This window comes from Amblyomma americanum, chromosome 1 (assembly GCF_052857255.1).
Source record: "Amblyomma americanum isolate KBUSLIRL-KWMA chromosome 1, ASM5285725v1, whole genome shotgun sequence".
Taxonomy (NCBI): Eukaryota; Metazoa; Arthropoda; class Arachnida; order Ixodida; family Ixodidae; genus Amblyomma; species Amblyomma americanum.
This window is the reverse complement of record NC_135497.1, coordinates 219,169,464-219,189,552: the sequence shown is the minus strand read 5'-3', so window position 1 is coordinate 219,189,552 and position 20,089 is coordinate 219,169,464. Positions and strand designations below refer to the sequence as shown.

The window sequence follows — 20,089 nt, the reverse complement described above, 5'->3', positions numbered from 1 at the left end:
CGAGGGTGCGAAATAAAAAACCAAGGTTAAAACCAATGACGTGAAAAAAAGAAAACATTTATGCTACCAACAAGAAACACGGTTAAAAGAAATAACAGAGGTGAGTGTGTACCTTAAAAACTGTAAAGCCAAGGCTAAAACCAAAGGAGTGAAAAAGTGAGAACAGGTGTGAATATGGTATAGGGAGCGCAAGACTTAATATGATGGTGCGAATATGTGCCTTCTAAAAATGAGGTTTCATTATTTGAAAGTTGAATGGACAGAGTGCTCACACATTGTTCCACATTCTTGACAATTAGGAAAGCCTCAATTATCTCCCTTTCAGTCTTGTTTCTAGCTGCTGGGAGCAATGTTGTGTATCAAGAAGTGGCCGACAGTCACTTTTCTCGCGCTTCTTGCAGTGAATAGCTAGATTGCTTCCTGTCTTATTTACCATATTTCGTTCTTGTTCACTTCCCCTTTCATTGAAGCATCGGCCAGTTTGGCCGATGTACAACTTTCCACAAGAAACAGGAACTTTATAGATTACTTCTATGGCGCATTTGATGTACTTTATGGTGTGATTGAGCCTACATACTTGCTGTCTAACAATTTTGCTCATCATTGGGCACACTCTGGCAAGCTTACATGGCACCGAAAACATGAGGCGGGCGCCGAATTTGCCTGCGATTTTCTTCAGATTATGTGTCACCCGGTGAACATACGGCATGACACAAACCGGTTCACGTTCATTGTCAATCTTGTGGCGGTTCATACCCTTAATCCTTTGAAGTAGGCCTTCGCAAACACTAGTGACATGTTGCTGCGGATACGCTGCTGCATAGTCTCTCGATCTGGAGGCTAAGACTCTGTTCCAGATTGTGCTGGCAAAATTTTTCCAGTGCAGAAAGGCACGCAAGATAAACGCTCACCCTCTTTACTAGCCTTGAATGAGCACTGTCATATGGTAGGAACTGCTTTTTCATTCTCGGGTTGTAGGTTCAGCAGTTGTGCGATGGCGAAAAATGCAACCTGAGATCAAGAAACTGAATTTAATTTTCTTCAGGCAATTCATGCATGAAGCGTAGCTGATTTCCTTGAGAGTTAAAAACATTAAGGATTCTGCTAACAGATTTGGGCAAACAAGAAGTGCAGGCAGGTTTTGGATCATGAGGTAGTCATCTACATAACGTGAAGCATGCAAAACAGGTTCATTAGAGAGGCATTTTTCCAAGCGCCAGTCGAAGGAAGAAAGAAAAATGTTACATAGCACAGGTGCAACGCAGGATCCAATACAAATTCCACTTTTCTGAACGTAAAAGTCTCCTTGATAGCAAATTGCCGCCGAAGCAAAGTAAAAGTCCAATAGTTCAAGGAAATGATTAAAAGACATTCCAGTTGCATTTCGAAAGGCGACTTCGCCGTGTTCTTCAGCTTGTTGCCTGACAGCTGTAAACAAGGCTTCATGCAGAATTGAGTAGAAAACTTCTTCTATGTCTACCGAGAGTGTCGTGGTATGTATAAACAGTGTCTGCTTTCGTCCTTTAGTGACAAGAGATGGAACTGCTATTACAGTTTTCGTGAAAACTTTTTCGGTTGGAATTGCCGGAGGTGATGTGGACTCCCCCTTATTAAAGAGAAGCCCATAGGACATGCTCAGTGATGTATAATAAACTTTTTCATGAGGTTGGCAACAGGGAAGGAAGGGGTAGTGTGCTTCGGTGCATCTGAATGTGAGATGGGAAGGCAAGGCGGGGGAGAAAACTGCTCCAGTCATGTGGGGCTGGCTATATGGTGGGGAGGTCTCCAGCCACCCCCCCTTCCCCTTCCAGAATAAAGTATGCAAAATGGCACTCCTTAATGGCTGTTCAGAGTAATGCTTGTTATATTAATTGGTTGGCTAGCATAGAAAAGAAAAGGGAAAGAAACAAAGTAGCAAAAGAAAGGCAAGGCTTATAATTCTGACAATCTGGCTGGGCAGAAGAGGAAAACCATGCTTGAGATAAACTTTTTAAGTAAGCAGAAACCATAACAGGCATCTCTTGCAGCTCATGTGCAGCTTTTGAGTGCTAAACCCCACATACCGTACTGTACTCTACCGTACCATACCAGGGGGCATACCAGGGAGCATACCAGGAAGCATTACAAACATCCTGTATTTGTACGTAGTGTATATTGCCGCCCTACTCCTATCCTTTCTTACTATCGCTCCCCCCTTTCTTTCCCCTCTTTCTATCCTCTTCCTGTCCTGTTATTCCTGCTAGCCATAGCTCAGGTTTCGATGGCAGATGCCGTGGCTAGCAACATCTTTTTCTTCATCATTATTTTATTAATAAATAGCCACTAACAAACTTAGAGCAGAGAAAGGTGAGTCCAGAAAACCGATGCTAGTGGTCCATGACTGGTCACCATGGGTGAAAGTGTTTCTGCCTGGCAGTCACTTCATACCGTCTGTGGTTTTAATGCTTCCGTCTGGTAGTACCATATGCACTATAGAAGACAATATAAAAATGAAGAAAAAGCCTCAGTTGTAGACTGAAGTAGAATAGCTGCACTGCCAGTTTTATTCACTGCACTGTGCACTGGCATGGCCACTTTCTTTCATTGCGGTCCCCTGAAATTCTTCCTCTCCAGTCTTCCCTCCCCATCTCTTGCACAGACACTAGACCCAACTACCCCCAGACTGCACGTTGCCATTCGTAATATATAGTAGTATGTAATAAGGGATTAGCAAGCAGCTTTCAAGTATACTCGAAAAGTGGGGCATTCAATTAAACCAAGAGCCATTTTCAATGCTCAGGCACTCACTCCCACATCCCCAAAAGGTCGAGGCACTGAAAGGAAAGAGCCAAGGATTGGCTTATTAACTGACATTGGTGAAATGAAAAGCTTCCTGGAAAAACACAAAAATAATGTTGCAAACCTGAAAGCAGCACTCTTTCGGAACACTGCAAAAAACAAGACCACTTGATAGGTTCCGACAATGCCAGGATAACTGGCAGTGTAACTAACCAACTAAAAGGGCTTTTCTTAGAATCTAAGCGCATCCAAATAACATTTGAAAACATCGGAATGTTACAGGGTGCCCTGTTTAATACATATGCCTTCGGCTTGTGTCCTTTTGTTACGCGACCACACAACAGTGGGCCTCTGCACTTCAAAGTTGTTTCTGCACAAGAGATCGAACCGGTCTAAAAACATTGATCTCTTTCAGTTGACGCCATGGTTACCATGCCAGTGCATGTACGAATGTCGTGGTGCGGCTTGCTGGCGAAGAATTGGCTGTTAGCTGCATGGTGCTATGGATTAGATCATGTATTAGTACAGTGACAATTAGATGTATTTTTCTTGATGCCGTTGATTTGTTGCACAGGAGAATGCTCTGGTTGAAATACCATAAAAACCTGTGTTTACTTTGGACACGCTTATGATACGAGGTGTAATTTGGGGATAGCAAAAACAGAAAAAAAAATTGGAGGTTGTTTAGCTTTGGTTAAACCTGGAGTGACGCGATAGCTACAGCTGGCCGAGTGGAACTTGGTCACATGACCAACCATGTGACGAACCACGTGATCAGCCATGGCGCCGTGCCGCTAGCAGCTGCTCCGCACCCGTGACAGCGTGGCGGCGCAGTCACAGGGTGGCAGCGTAGCCACAGAATGGCGGCGCAGCCACAGGGTGGCAGCACCGCCACGCTGAAGGCTTGATATGCTACCGTAATGTAGCTATCGCTACAAGAAAAAAAGTTTGCATCCGCGTATAATGCGAGTAAGGCAGTCAGCCCGAAGACATTCAGGAAGTCGCGAAAGCTGAAAGTTCTCTGATTATTTGTGTACACCAGCGCACCGGATAAGACTCGTGTAGCGTGGGCGTCAAGTATCTGGCAGATACAGATCGGGCGCCATGCTCGCTCCTACTCGTGTCCTGTGCCACGAGCGTGTGCAGACTGGTTCCGGCATACGATCGGGCTCGCAGGCGTGCTATTCGGAAATGTCCGTAGTCGGTGCTTTAGTGATCGTCGTCATTGTCGGGTGTACTGTCTTCCGAAAAGCCCTTGTCAGGGATATCTTTTCACAGAAACACGTCTTCGGCACTGTCGAGCACGTTTGATGTCCCACAGTTCTTGAAATTACAACCGGTGAGCTCCTCGGGAATGCTAGCCCAAGCGTCCGCCATCCAACTGCACAGCGTGGCTGGAGAGACCCATGTCTGGCTGCAGTAACTGCAGGCTCTCCCGACGTCATCCAGACCATGTAGCAGCGTTTGATGCAGTACCGATGCTTTTGGCAGCAGGGATTACTTTCCTTTTAAAAGCAACTGAGTACTGCTTTCGCGGTCCCGATACCATGGGAGGTGCGATCGTCCTGGGAGTTGCGATGTCAGGTCAGCATGGTGAACTGGCGTCGAAATCGAAACTACCGACCTACGCCACTGCTAGATAGCGCCTCCTCTCACTCAAACCGTGGTGGTAACGGCGCTTGATAATAACAAAACCGGAACTGCGGATTTTGGCTCAAAATTGTTTAGATCCGCATATAATATGAGGTGGAAATTCGACATCCTAAAATACCTCGTATTATATGCTAGTTTTTACGGTATATAATAAAGACGCCAATTGACTTTTCATCAGAGGCCGCCAAACCGCTTGTCACACGTTTATTGTTTTTTCTATTTTGGAAGGCTATGTATCATCACAGCACAGTTAAAACTCTCAAGACCTTTCTTTGTGTGTTTTTCTTTTTTGTAATAGTCGCATGTACTTAACATTTTAATTGCTGTGGCATAAATAAATTATGGGTATACATCTGTAAGTGCTGACTGCTAGCTTGCTATGTGTTAACTTGGCTGTTGCACAGCAAAGCAGTCTACCAAGATAATTTGGTTGCAGAAAGAAAAAAAAGCCTCGGGTATGTAGTTGACTGCTTCACTTGCATACCTCTGTGCCATGGCTGCTGACACTTGGTTGACTGTGAAAGTGTACTTGATTTTTTTTTTCTTTCAGATTATCAAATCTCTGGGATCTGAAGCTAGTCCAAAGGAATTTTCTGAAGCGCTACGCAATGATTCATCTTTTCTATGCAAGTCAAGTGTGAGTCTACCTGATTCAAAGTTGTGAAAATTGAGGTAGCTGGTACTGTTCATTTGAGCTACTAATGAAAGTACATCGCAAATATAATTTTCAGCATACAATTTTCAGTCTTATTTGCGGTCACTGTACCATGAGTGCTTGCCACCAATTTATATCGTGCCAGGTTCCATGAAAGTTGTGAAGAAGGGTGTGTCATGGAAGCTGTTAGATTTAAGCCCTTCATACAGTCGATCCCGGATATATCGAACTCGAAGGGGATGTGAGAAAGTTTGATATATCGATAATTCGAACGATAAAATACGCCTATTAGATGCTTATTTCAAAATTGCGCACATTTTCAACAATTTCCTCAGGATCATGACAATTGGGAACTTACCGATTTGCTCCTCCAAAGCCCACAAAAAACGAAAGCACAGCTCCACGACCACCACACTTTATTTTGAAAAAAAAAAAAAAAAAGTCCGTGAGCTTAGCTTGTCTTTTCTTCTGCACCATAAAGTTTTAAGCTGTCCTCATAGCTTGTTGATGGTATCCAAATGAGAAAGTCCAGTGCCTTCCACTGCACCACAACAGCAAGGAATGGTGCTGAATATGAATGCAAGTTCAGCCGCAGTGCATGGCAGCTTGGTCTCTTCGGTCTGAATCTTCGCCACTGCTCGGGTTTGCTTCCTCGGTATCTATGATGTCAGCCACAATCTCAGCATCATCACGATCCACAACGGCTTGCATGTCGTCATCAGCACTGACAAAAACGCCGAGAGCTCAAGAAACTCGCTTTCCAGGCAGGCATCCAGTACCATCGTCTTCTGTGTCTAGACACCTGTCTCGCTTTCACCCGAGGGGGTCTTTCCGACGATGCTGTAGCAACTCTTAAAACGCTGCTACGAACTAGTGCCACCTGTGAAGCTCTCTCCTCTGAAGGCTACAGCAAACCATTTCAGTTTTTCCATGAGCGTCGAGCCGTTGACAGGGATGTTTCTGGCATGTGTGTCTAAAAACCAGGCGTACAAAGCTTTGTCGACTTTGTCGTAGGCTTGAGCACACATACAACACGCTCCAGGGCGACTGGATTGCGCTGCAAATGATGTCTGTTTTTGCTGCCAAGTGCAAATTTTTGCGTTTTTTCGCATTCATGTCTCCCTAACACGCGACCAAAGTGAAAAAAAGTGCATGGCACCACACAAGTAACAAGCAAATTCACATTGGCCTCGTGAACAAAGCGGAAAGGACGACCACCACACACTACCACACCAGTCACATGCCCAAGCAGCACCGACAGCAGTGACAGCCAAAATGGCCAAAACGTTGGTGACAGCTAGCTGACATTGCTTGTTTTCGCTATGCCAGCAGAGTCAGCCAACCAGCATGCAGAAATCGGTTGCCTGCAGGCTTTCGGCCTGCACGGTTTCCCTCTTTCCAGCCCCTTACATGTCCCTATGGCCATTCCCATTTCCGTTCACACCCCACAAAGTTCTCATCACGTGACTTTTACTTGTGCAGCCCCGCACAAAGGTGACCAAGGCCAGCGCCGCGCACGAGATGGGATTTAGGGAAGGTCGTGAAAACGATTAGGAGAAGCCCATTTGCAGTGGTGCGTAGCGATGGGAGAAGCCTGCTTCCATGGTGGGTCGTATTGGGAGAAGCGCACTTGCGGGGGTGCGGCGTGGCACGGAGTTCGATATATCAAATATGGGGTGCACGGAAGGTGGATAAACGCAAACAGATTTGCAATACTTTTGCATGGGATTCCCGAGGGAATTTTACAGCTGTTCTATATAAGTAATAATTTGAGATATCTGGGTTTGATATATCCAGGATCGACTTGCAAACTAGGGTAGCTTTAGCTGGATTATACTTGTTGTAGTAGTTGGAACTATCATAAAGGGACACTAAAGGGAATTGGAAGCTGGAGCTTGAATGAACCAGAAAATCACATAAAGGTTAAATACATGCAGCAATGCCCCTTCAGAATTCCAGTAGCTGTGCCTGGTCAGGTGAATTTTCACTGGCCATGATTGGCTCATCGCTTTCACATACAGTGCAATGAGTAGTGTTGGGCTACGAGAATGAAAAGTGTGGCTCGTTTCGCATGCCACCCAGTTTATTTTTTATTTATTGGACAGTACTGCAGTCCAGATTGACTGTAGCAGAAGGGGTATGAAACACAAAAACATCATACAACACGAGAAAAAAACAGCACTGTAGTGACACACTATAAAAGTGAAGTATAAAAAATGGCATAACAAAGAAGAAAAACTGAAAATGCTAAAACTCAGAAGTACAAAAAAAAAGTCTTGAAATAAGTCTAATGAACAAAATAGTTTTGAAGCACCTGTTCCACATCAGGTAATCAGAAAATACATGAGTGCTTTCTAATCAAATTATTATTTTAGATACTCAAATGTGCTTGAACATGTGTTTTAGTAAAAAGAGTCTCTAAAGAATGTTCTTTATGATATTCTTGTGGTGTGGTGCCTAAGGAATGAAGGAGGAATAATTCTATGTTAAGCTGCCAAGATTTTGTGATGGAAGGAAATGCAGTTCAGTTTACTGCACACATGAAGCAATGGAATGTTGTCTTTCATGTGTTCTGTTGGGGAGTCAGAACTCCTGAAGAATGAAACAGAAACAAACTGTCTTTCACTGAATGAGCTCTAGTTGGTAAATAATGTTTTTTTACTGTGCAGACCCCAAATAACTAAAGAACGTTTGAGTTTGGACTTGAAAGCATTATATGCCACCCCCAAGTAACAGAAGCACATTTGAGTTTAGACTTAAAGAAAGCGTTATATACCACACGCTTCATATTGCTAGGATTGCATTTTAATTTATGTTTCAGAAACAAACCTTTGTAAATGTAGCAGAGCAGATTTCAGAGATATGAGCGCTCCAAGATAGTCAGTTGGTAGGAATGATTCCTAAACGCTTATAGAGTCGAACCCCGCTACAACGAACGTCGCTTCAACGAAATTTTCGCTTCAACGAAATATTTCCAATTTCCCGTCAGCTCGCCATACAAAGTAATAGAACTTTCTCATCACAACGAACCATTTTTGGGGCGCGTTTCCGCTTCAGCGGAATTTTTGCTATGCGTAGCTGGGTTTAAAAATCTATCTTACAATAAAAAAAGCATATCGCCACCCATCTGTGTACTTCCGTAGGTCCACGCTGCTTTGTTTCACTAAACTTTCGCTGGAACCAATTGATCCACTCATTAAAACGCACATGAAGACCGCCATTGCTTGGTGCTAATGACAATCGGGCTGGCTGCCTTGCAACAAGGCGCGGGTGCAAGCTCCCGTTTTCTTCAAAGCCAGAGCCTCAACCAATCCGTTGCTAAAGGACGCAGCAGCCTGGCAACAGCAGCAGCGCGTTTTCTCTAGTTTTTTTCACTCGTGCTTGTGCGCTGCAATCGACACGAGCATGGCGACTTTGTCTAGGAAGCGGAAGTTCCTTTCTCTTGAAGAGAAGGCACGAATTAGAAGTGAGGCATCCAGCGGTAGGAAAAAGGGAGATGTTACAGCGGACTTGCACGGATGTTGCAGTGGATGTTGCAGTGGATGTTGCAGTGGCGATGTTGAAGCGGAAGATGCACCAGCCCTGCCGTCTGCATTGCACATGATGGACGCATTTGACACAATTCGTGGTTTCATTGGTGCGCATGACATCGCGATGCAGTTGTTGGCCGAGTGTGAAACTCGCACCACGACACTCATGTCCACTAAAAGGGCGCAAGCCAAGATGACCAAATTTTTTCGAAATAAATGATATTTTTGAACAGTGCAGTCAGATCGATCATAAGTTTTTTTGGCTGATTTCGCCACAACGAAATTTCTGCTTCAACGAAATTTTTTGCGCACCCCGTGAATTTCGTTTTAGCGGGGTTTGACTGTAATGGTGTCCTCGCAAATGTTACTGTTCTGAAATAGATATTGGCAAGAGCAAACTTTGTTTTTCCATGTAACTCGCCAAAGCACAGTTTTATTGACGTTGAGGGCCATATTCCATTCTTCACATCGTTAACAAATTTTAAACAAATATTCTTGAAGCAATCCATGGTCTGCAACTGATGTTATTTCTTTAACCATCATACAATCACTGGGAAATCTTATTGGCACAGACTGGGAAATCACATCTGTTAGATCATTTATATAAATTTAAGAAAAAGTAAAGGCTCTTACACACAACTTTGAAAGACACTGGAAGTAACAAGTGATTCAGAAAGTGCACCATTCACTTTGACAAACTTGAGTTCTATTACTTAAATATGTTGTAATCCATTCGACTAGATACAAAGAAATTTCAATTAGCTTCAATTTATAAAGGAGTTCGGGGTGTGTTGTGTTGTCTAAAGCTCTGGGTGACCTGTCCTGAGTTGTCTAGTATTTTGAAAAAGTCAGACATTTTTAATTGTCTTAGTTATGGTTGACATATACTTCCTGAAACCATGCTGAAAAGGCGACAAAAGGCCCCTTTTATTTAAAAGGTCATTAATAAAGCCAGCAGCAGTATGCTATATAAATTTGCAGGATGTAGAAATAATTGATATTGGCCAGTTTTTAAATATAGTTAACTTATCCTCTTTTTTGTAAATCTGTTCATCCTGTCATTTGGAAACTCACTGTCAGTGAAAAAATTCTAGTAAGGGTGAATTCCACTCGTCAGTTCGGAGCAACTTTTCTTGCTTTCCGGCGATGAATGAGTGTTCCACTGGTCGTTTCAGAGCAGCTCGCTCTTTAGGGGGCGCTCTGTCTTAATCCGCTGACCAGAGGCGAATTTAACTCTAACTTTGAGAGTGTGGTCCTGTCACTTCCGGAATGGCCATGCCAAGCTCACCATTTTTAGGGCTGTGTGAGACATCGCCCATAACCCTGGGCATTTGTTTACATTCCTCACTGCGTCGTCGTGCATCGTCAAGTTGAGGGGTTACACCTCTCATCTTGTTGGATCGTGGTTGAAGGAGTTTGTAGAGCAAGACCAGTGACGATAGCAAAATGCGTGCCCCCAAAGAGATGTTTTTTAAAAGAGCATTTCTTGGATTGCCTCACAAAATCACTAGCTACATCGACGCTGCAGTGCATAACGACTCGGACAAAGAGGTATGCGTACATATATGCAGGGCATGCACTCATTCTTGGTGTTTAGCCTTGGTTGTCATTGGCTGTAGGGCATGGCATTATGCAGCGCACCTCACAAGCTAACTGCAGGATACAACCAAACTGTGCCCTTATGAAACACTGCTGAAAACGAAAATGTGTAGGAAAATGCCAGGCCCAGATACCAGAATCTATTGCACATGACAGCTTGCGTCGGGCTCCCTGCTAAAGCATGTTTGTGTTTCGCTGGGCGATCAGGATTGGGTCGCTGTATGGCAGGTTTCATTGCTCTGGTGCGGATTGACCAGTGGACCAGTGGATTAACTCATCATTACACTTGAGTACTAGCACTGTGGGGGTTAGCAGTGCCTTGAGATGGCTTTGTTTAATTTCATTTTTATGAAAATCAGTGTGTGCTAACAGCAGTGAACTGCTTCATCTCTGGAAAAGTTCGACCTTAACATGTGTGTCCACCTGTTCAGGTACCAAGGACTTTGATGGGACTTGATCGTCAGTTTGAATATCTTGAATTCAATGAGTTTTAGTTATTGACCTTCCACTGTGCTATAGCTTTGCCCTAATCAGATGATCACACATTGGTGCACATTTTTACTAAGGCACGAAAAAAAAAAAGCACCAAGACAGAGAAGAATGCAGGACAGGCATGCTGGTGTTGGTCTTGTCTTGTTCTATGTGCTTTACTGTGTATTGACAATTGCGAGCTTTTTCCATTGGGGCACGAGTCAGTTGGGGCCAATAGCATCATGTCTTTTTTTCTGAAAAAGCTTTTTGCAATGTTTTATTCGTGTTCGTGCTCTATTAAAATTTTTTTATATAAAAAGACATATTAATAAGTAGAACCTTCCTTGCATTGATAAACAAAACGGTGGAAACTCGTCAAAGTGGTGGCATACACTAGTGCTTTTGACATGCTAAGCTGTGTAATGTAATGCTGGCATAGAACATAATGCAGCCATTTGTCGTATCTTGACAAAATTTTCTAAGATAATGCCTCTGTTGTAAAAAAAAAATAATTTTTGGGCTATAGTGCTGGCATATATTGCCAGTCACTCTCAGTTGTCAGCCAATGATCTCAGTGCTGACTGTATTTATGTTAGGAAGTTGACAGGTCAAAAATCCTCTCAATATGCTTTTACGGTTTTCTCAACACAGTCATTGCAAAGTTTAGGTAGCTTGAACAGTAAGCTTGCCACTGCACCACTAGAAACATTCCTTCAGAAAAGAGCTGTGTGCCCCTTAAGGGGAAAGTGAACTTAAATGTAAAGACATTGCTGATGTCTGGAGTGTTCTTGGATGTAGCAGATAAGCTGCTTTCCCCAAAGCAGAGAAATATCTAGTGTAGGTGCCAGTACTCAGTGCACTCTTGTGCAGGAAGGCTGATGGTGATAATCTGGAGCAAGCTGGTTTTTGTAATGCACAGTGTATTGAAGTTGAGTTTATTTTTGCTATTGCTTTGTTGACTCATATATGTTGAGGCTGCTGACCCAAAGGACGCGGGTTCGATCCCAGCTGCAGTGGTCGCATTTCGATGAAGGTGAATGCTAGAAGCCCATGTACTGTGCGATGTCAGTGCACGTTAAAGAACCTCAGATGGTCGAAATTTCCGGAACCCTCCACTACGCCGTCCTTCATAACCTGAGATGCTTTGGGATGTTAAACGCCATGAACCAATCATATATGTTGCATCAGTGCAAAATAAAGCAATAACAAGTCTCTTTTTAGGCACGCAGAAAGTAAATGGAGAAAAATAATACCTCAGTACTGAATTAAATTACTTCAGTGAAACATTGATAGTATTGTTCACAAAATGACCTCAAGTTATGCTTGAGATGCTTTAGGATTTCAATTTTAGGGGTTCAATTTTCTATAAACTGTGTGATTAGCTACCATATAATCTCGTGTAAGGGCTGCACCCGTGTTTGGGCCACACTCCCTGTTTTCGACTGGATAACTAAGAAAAAAATATGGTTATACCTTTCTTTTTTAATTCGTGTATCGGCCGCACCTTCAAAATTCACACCTGTATTAAAAAATAAAGTATGGCCCTTAAACGAATTTATGCAGTACTGTCAGCCTGAAATTAGTTTTGGGAGATTAATATAATTTATATGACTTCTCAAACAAAACACTACATGAGACATGTATGCCCAATTCAACTGTATTAACTGAGAGGTATTTGTCAATGTTTGGCTCACTAGCAATTTGCCGCGTTGGCCTAATTTTCTTATTTTTTTTCCTCATAGAAAGAAGTTGTTCAAATCTATGAGCAACTGCTTGATGAAGAAATCAACCCAAAGCTGCTAACTATTTTTCCATCGGTGCCAAAGTCTCCTCTCAGGTTTGTTTTTCAGCTGTAAGGTCAAAGTGAAGAAGTGGACTTTTTCTTTGACACCTGCTGCATGGAATTTTTAAGAAGGATCCTATTGCACAACCCACTGGTGTCAATATAGTAGAAAATGGTAATGACTCAATCGCGGCTTATACAAAATTCCTGGCCTAGTATGCACTCTGTATAGTGCACGAAATTTCAGGCATTTTGAACGCTATCAGTCGTAGTCGCGGCACCGCTTAGGCGCTGTTCTCGTAACAACAACTGACACTGTGTCTCCTGTGCTCAGTGGACAGAGAAGGGCAAATGTCTGCTCCCAGTGAGCATAGAAAGAAGACTGTCTTTTATTTTGCTCCGCCAGGGTACACGATACTCTGACAATACGAGACCATGTGGTCACTTCAAATTATGCTAATGTGGGAGCCACAACTGTTGAAGGTTCATGTAATGGGGCCACAGCTGTGGCTTCTCGCTTCCTGCATCTGTGTTCGCACTGCTGTTAGACTAGCAAGCATGATGTTCTTTGGTCAGAGCATGTTTGACATGCGGGAGGCCCGTCAGTGTTGCTGGCATGGCCAGGGAGCAGCTAATAACGGATGATACGAACATGTCTGACAATGCAGGGTTGTACAAAGGTTGTTTGAATGACTGCAGGCCAAAGGGCACAATTGTAGGGCAGCGGGGTATAGAGAAAAATAGGAATCAGCAATTGTAATCTTACATACATACATGAATATTTTTTTGCAAGCACCAGAGACTCCGGCAGTTGAACAGTGCTCTTTTTTAAGCAACTCAAAAACATTGTTGTACATACTTAATACACAACTGCAGTAGTACTTAAGAACTACCATCAAAACAAAAATGAAGGGAAAAACCAAGATATGCCAAATGTCATGGTGATAAAACAATGCATTTATGCACTGAATAGGGTATGAATAATCAGAGGTTTGACTTAAAACAGTGCAGCTTAGTAGAAAAAGAAGAGGTTGCAGCAGTGACAGTATGTTCTGGTAAATTATTCTAGTTATGGATTGTTTTTTGAAGAAAGTATATTTAAATATATTTACCCTGCACCTGTACGCATGTATTTTCGTTGAATGAATGAAACGGTTCGGGGAGACATAAGTTGGTGGCTTAATGTTAGGCATGTGCGAGTATTTGATAATTTCAAATACTGTCGAATAGTACAGTATTCGATATTCAATTCAATCTGAATGTTTGGTATTCGAAATCTCAAGGTATTGGTCCCAAGTGAATAACATTTCTGGAACTCTTGCTGCATGTGGTTTTGGTTCAGCATATGTATCACCTCCAGGATGGCACTGCGGTGCGTGCACAACCAAAGCCCCAACTCCATGCCGCATGCCTGCGTTCCAGCTCGTATGCCAAATCCGGTTGAGGGGAGCTCGCGGCAACAGACGCAAGCAGGCGGAAGCACGGCACCCAGATCTGTACCTGCTAGGCATTTATGACCGCGCTACCCGCGGTGCGCATGTGCCGGCACGGTGGCATGCATCAGTAGAGAGGTTTAGCATAGCATGATCCACTTCCTCATGCTGCCAGTGTGCGCACGCTGATTGGTTCCGACAAGGAAGGCATGCAGACAGCTGACCAGTGCTTGGTGCCTTGTTGTGTTTTCAGGGCAATTTGCGCATGTGCAGTGACACCCCACGGGAGCGGATTGCACTATGCTAAATATCTCCAATCGCAGGGCGCACGGCTTTTTTAAGTTCTGTGGAATGAGCCCGAGCTGATTGCAGCTGCTTTTCTCCTTGTGAAATTCACTAAACAAGCGCAACGGTGCAAGCACAAAGGAGAGCTAGCACGGGACACATGGAAATAGGTGGCCTTTTCCGATGCCTGACATGGGGTGGCACTGGGCGTGTGGTGCTTACGCCTAGCAGGTGTCATGGAGTCGCCACTTCAAAGCAACAGCTGCGCAGCAACGCGGTCGCAATTAAGAGCAGCAGTTGGAGGCTCCACACATAGGAGCGTGATTAAAGAATTAAGTTGGGCTAGTTGGTGCTTTTGATCCACAGCCTGCGACATATTACTAGTGTTAAAATACACACAAAGGACAGAGAGCAGAAACGCTAGACCTAGCGTCTGTCCTGTGTGTTTCTGCTCTCTGTCCTTTGTGTGTATTTTAACGCTAGTAATATGTCGCAATCTCTACATATAGGTCTCACACACCATAGATACGTTGGCACGACGTGTAGGTCAGCTCCCCCAATTTCTGATGGCCACTTTTGCAGAAACTCGATGAGCGTTACAAAGCTTCAATGCACTCTCGGTTTTTTTTTTATGTACTGGCTTTGTGTATTTAAAAATACATGATTTTAAAAATGCCTATTGTGCCATTCAACCTTTCTTTTTTTGTTTCAGAAGTTTTCAAAATATTCGCTTCAAAATTATTTCAAGAAAATTACTGTTCGCTTCGAATTCGCTTTGAGAGGCCCATGTACTGTTCGATGTTAGTGCACATTAAAGATAACCCCAGGTGGTCTAAATTATCCGGAGCCCTCCACTATGGTGTCTGTCATAGTCTGAGCCGTTTTGGGATGTTAAACCCTGTAAACCGAAGCATAAACCAAACCAAATTTGCTTTGAACCAAAAAATGACTATTCGCATATGCCTACTTAAAGTATATGTCCTTATCAGTGCCTGTCCTGCCCTGAAATTTGTTATAGAGAAGACACAATCTGAGATATTTCCTCCTGTTTTCTAGTAATGACCGACCAAGCTAATTTCTAATCATTGTAATTTGTGAAGTCTGTAGTCACCAGAAACAAACCAGGCTGCACGCTTCAAATGCTCAAGCTCATTTATGTCTTGCTTCATGAAAGGGTCCCATGTAAAACAACCGTATGCCCATATTAGATAGATGTTAGTCAGGTATAACATTTTTTTGAGTTCAGGAGATGCTTGCCAGAAACTTTGTTGCCATCAAGTAAAGTACACGGCTAGCAATGGATGATAAGTAATGAACATGGGTGTGCCACAGGGCAGGCGACTAGCAAACATAATTTATAGATATTCGTAATCTGAAGCAGTAGACATGTGCACACTCCCCAGAAAATAACTCTAGACCCAGAAACTAGCTATTGAGGTTCTTTTATTGTTGGGTTTGCAGGGCACCCAGTTTTGCCTGTGTGTGCAATTTCTTGCATATTAATGAGTCCTAATACACAATGAGTTTTGCAGAGGATATAGCCTTGCTGAGCGTTAGTCCCTCTAAACCTTTGTTCCTGAACCAACATGCCTGAACAGCTGAGCAGGAAACTTTCACTGGAACACAAAATACCACAGCTTCTACATTTTGTGGCACCACAGTCGTCAATTCTGGGGGTGCTCATGTGCAACAAATCTTCTAGTCGGTTTATAGTTGCTCCTTGTATTGTCAACTCTTTTACTGGCTTTTTGGTGAGCTTGCACAGCAAGGGTTCAGAATAGCTCTTTGCCGCTCTTAGTCACGCTGTTCGTTGAGTGAAGGATTTCTTTTTCACTTCGTGACACAACTTGGAAGTGGGCAGATGCAGATGTGGGCATGCAGTGTCACTTCTGCCATTCCTGAAACATATAGATTGCTGTTGTGGTAGTGATTTTTTAGACTCCAGATGGCATCCCTGGTTCAGGGCATTCATGCTTCAGGGAAGTGTCGCTTCCTTTAATGTGTGTACTTTTATCATGCCTACTCCAGTAGGCTTGTATCAACAGAGCTTCAGTAATGATGTTTTTATTTATCCTGTCTTTGTTTATTTTCTAGAGTTCAGCTCCAGGATGCCTCCAAGTCCAGTGGTCCATGTGCTATGTACATCCAGGGCACACCAGATTTTTCTCGTCCTGGAATATTCTACGTCAATGCTGCTGACTTATCCAGATCGTATGTTTCTTGTCCCTGTTTGTTTGATTGCAGTGGATGCCCATAAGGTACACTTCATTCCTTGTTGGCCGGTTGATGTCTTGCTACTGAAACTACGAGGGTAACAGCTGCTGTCAAGCCAGTTCTGATACTTGCACCCTCCTGTTCTTAAAGTAGCTATAAATTATTAGAGAGAGTTTATTCATAAGCACACAAAAAATATGATTTATCAGTTCTTTAAGAAAGTATTCGAGAATGTTGGGAAAGAAAGGAGCTGCAGTCACAGAGAATGGTTGGTTGGTTATCAAATTATAATATGAACTGTCATACTTAGTTCCTGCACTTAATTTGTTTAAGAGCAACCTACTCATCAAGCTCTTTTAGTTCTAATATTCAGACTTATCAAGCACAGATGCTCAAATGAGCTCATTATTTTGCTTGCTTTTCTCTATGTAGCTTGCATAAAAATGTTGTAAAATTTTGTTGCATAATTGCAATGTTACATAATCAAAATGACAATCGCTGGGATACATCTCTTTAGTTGGAACCTTGGAAATGGATGTTATGTGAGCAGTCTGGTTCGTGAAAGTTTCTGCCATTTGGCATTTCATGAAAGCACTCTATCTGGTAGTGCTATCTGCTAGCTTCTATCTGGTAGCACTGGTAGTGCCCAGTAGGGCCTCTTCTTTTTTTTTTTTTTAAGATTGTACACAGCAAAAAGCGGCTCTGTTTTGTTTATCATCACAAAATATGCTTCCTTTCAATAGCTGGGTCATGCCCAGTTTTGTCAATGATCAACTGAACTTGGCCATTGGTAATAAGAAATTTTCCTCCTTATTCTACACTGACTTAGTTAAAGGGACATTGAGGAGAAATTGAATTTGGCTTGTATCGATAGAATACCAGCTCCTGATCACAAAAACGCCGCTCTTATTGAAAACAAAGCTCTTGTAAGGTAGAAAATAGCAAGAACCAAAATACAGGTATCGCCACCACAGGCCGATCTCGCAAGTACAAGCGTGGTGACGCCATAGGACAAGAGACGCCACCTTGGAGGAATTTTCTATCCTACTTGGTGTCGCGAATCTCTGAGGCTGACAAAGGTAGGTTGTGCATATCAATATTGAAGTAAGTTTTGTTTTAAAACCAATAGTGCACTTTTATCACACAAGGAAGGCAGGCAAAAGACAATCTGAATGTTGGAAGCAAAGAAAACGGATGCTTGGCGGCACCACAGGTGGCCAGGAGAGTTTCGATTTTTTATGACGCTTCGCGTCTATGAGCTTTGCATGCCCCGTGGTTTTGTTTTTGACGCGCTTCGATTTACAAGCGCCGAACAGCAGAGGAACTCCAAGTACCGCTTCAAGTGCTAGTTAAACTTTGAAGGAGCCTGTTAAGGCTTGTCAGATGATCGCCACGGTCGATGTAAAGCTATGATGGCACGATGGGCGGTGATCGTACAAGGCAGCACTTGTGTATTCCCACGCTTGCCCGGCGAAACATTCCCGGCTGTGCCAGTCAACTTCAAACTACTTCACGGAAATCGTGTATTAGGGACGGGAGACAAGGTACAAGGCAGTTCAGAAAAATTGCTGATGGCCTAGCTCTGCTAGGCCAGGATATACCTAGCGAAAACGCGGAGATTTCTGCATCAGAAGAGTGCATTCACTAGATGTGCCTTTATTGACGGCTACAACTTGAGCCGTCATGGCGGAGCGGCAGCATTTCCGCCTCAAACGCCGAAGGCCCTGGTTCGATTCCGAACCTCGGCACCGGATTTCTTTTCTTTTATTCAGTGAGTGGGCGGGCGGTTTCAGTGGCTCCCATGGATGCCGCCGCTGAATACGTTGGTTAGCGGTTAAGCGCAGGCTCTGTTAAGGCGTGTTTATGCTGCGGCGAGGCGCGCGGGCGCGCGCGCTGCACGGTTAAGTCACGTCGGTCAAAGCGAGACCCTCTATACTCCAACTACGCTTCACTGCCGACGCGTTCGGCGGCTTCTGTGCACTCTGACCACACTGGCGGGGAGATTGGAGCATGTATCTATTTCGCGCCGAGTGCGCCAGCTGCCGCCGGCTCGGCCAGACTGATTTGGCTCCGCGGCGAGGTGCGCGTTATATTCAATAGCTGCGGCAGTTGGGCGGAACTGTTCTTTTCAAGCTCGGCTATTTTAATCCATTCGCAGTACATATCTGAAGGTACATGCAAGTTGGCGAGAGAGCCAGATCCAGTGGACCCGTTGGATCTAGCAGAAGCCGTTGAAGCGTCGTGCGCTGGCTTTGGTTTCAAGCCGCCGACTTTAAACGCGACCACCCTCGAGCACCCATTTGTTTTTTGTGGCAAAAAATAAATAAATAACTTGGCCCTTGCAACCGTGGGAGACCTCGACGCCGCCTGCTGCGCCGTGCAACCGCGCCGTTTAAGGAATCACAATCCGTTGGCCCCCAAAGCCACGGCCAGCCTCCGATGGGCGCAAGGCGCCAACCTTGTCCTGGCCCTTTGCGACTCCCCGCACTGCGGTTATGATATTTAGTTTGCAACGGCTGCTCTCTGAGGAAGGGGGAAACCACCCGCCGGCGCCTAACCTAACCGTGCTCTCTCAAAAGCATCGCACGATCTGTGGGGCTGAGGTCGCTGAAATGCAGGCCAGAGTTTTTGCAAGAACTACGTCGTCGGGTTCGGGAACAGGATCCATCGTAACGCTGGCAAGACGCCGGTGCAAACGTAAATGAAGCGCCGGTAGTGACCCCCGATAGATGCCTTCAACGTGCGGCGGCGGTAGCTTTCATTTCAGCAGCTGCTAGACCGCACCGCTAGCCGCCAGAAATCACGGAGTCTCCGTTTACGTCACGTTTCACGTCACTCTGTTCTGTGTCGTCATAAGAGTTCTCCGTGTCATCATAAGAGTTCTCGAGTTTGAATCGGAGTGGGGGGGAAAATTTTTTCAACTTCGAATCCAAATTTCTTTGAAATAAATGCATCTTTCGCTCCCGGACAAGCGTCAACAAAGCCATGAAATGCGGAACTATCAGATATTGCTGACAAAAAAATTTTGATAGGGTTCTCCTCAGTGTCCCTTTAAGGAAGCATCTTCGCTCTGAGTAAAATTACCAGGGCCAAATATGTAGTGTGCAGCTGTACATTATAGGGATGGCAGAATTGGGCATAGAGGATATCAGTCAAAAGTCTGTTTTTACCTGCACATTCTTCAGGTAAAATAGTGAAACATGGTGCTTTTTTTTTTACTTCCCATGATTATAGTGCTTTGAAATGGAAATATTCATGTAGCGCTTGCAGCTAGTGGTAATTTTTGCCTTTCTTTTGCCACAGTCCAAAGTACCTTATGCCTACTTTGGCACTGCATGAAGGTAACCCTGGTCACCATCTGCAGGTAGGTGGCATTGTGTACAACATTGCATGACCAGCACAATTCTACGTACAGTAAAAACTGCAACTAGTACTTTGACTTTTTACTCAGTGGTACAATGCAAAGTTGTAGGCTGGGGAAAAAAAAAACATTCCCTTGTACAGCTAACTATAATGCAGTCTTCACATTGCCTCCTGCTCAATATCAAATTTGTAGGAATGTGCGAATATTCAACAATTTCGAATATTCGGTCGAATGGTAAAGTATTCGATATTCGATTCGAACTGAATGTTTGGTATATTCAGAATCTCGAAGTATTCGTCCCGAGCGAATAACGTTTCTGTAACT

At 43.9% G+C, this 20,089-nt stretch overlaps 1 protein-coding gene across 6 annotated transcripts in view; it reads left to right on the top strand.

The window, feature by feature from the left end:
- LOC144114638 (uncharacterized) overlaps positions 1 to 20,089 on the top strand; it is a 57,222-nt gene that overhangs the window by 20,199 nt on the left and 16,934 nt on the right. For all 6 annotated transcript variants that reach the window (XM_077648499.1, XM_077648500.1, XM_077648497.1 and 3 more), the window contains exons 9-12: positions 4,982 to 5,068; positions 12,429 to 12,523; positions 16,282 to 16,398; positions 19,705 to 19,765. In XM_077648499.1, coding sequence (XP_077504625.1) covers positions 4,982 to 5,068; positions 12,429 to 12,523; positions 16,282 to 16,398; positions 19,705 to 19,765 — 360 coding nt within the window. The remainder of the gene's footprint in view (positions 1 to 4,981; positions 5,069 to 12,428; positions 12,524 to 16,281; positions 16,399 to 19,704; positions 19,766 to 20,089) is intronic.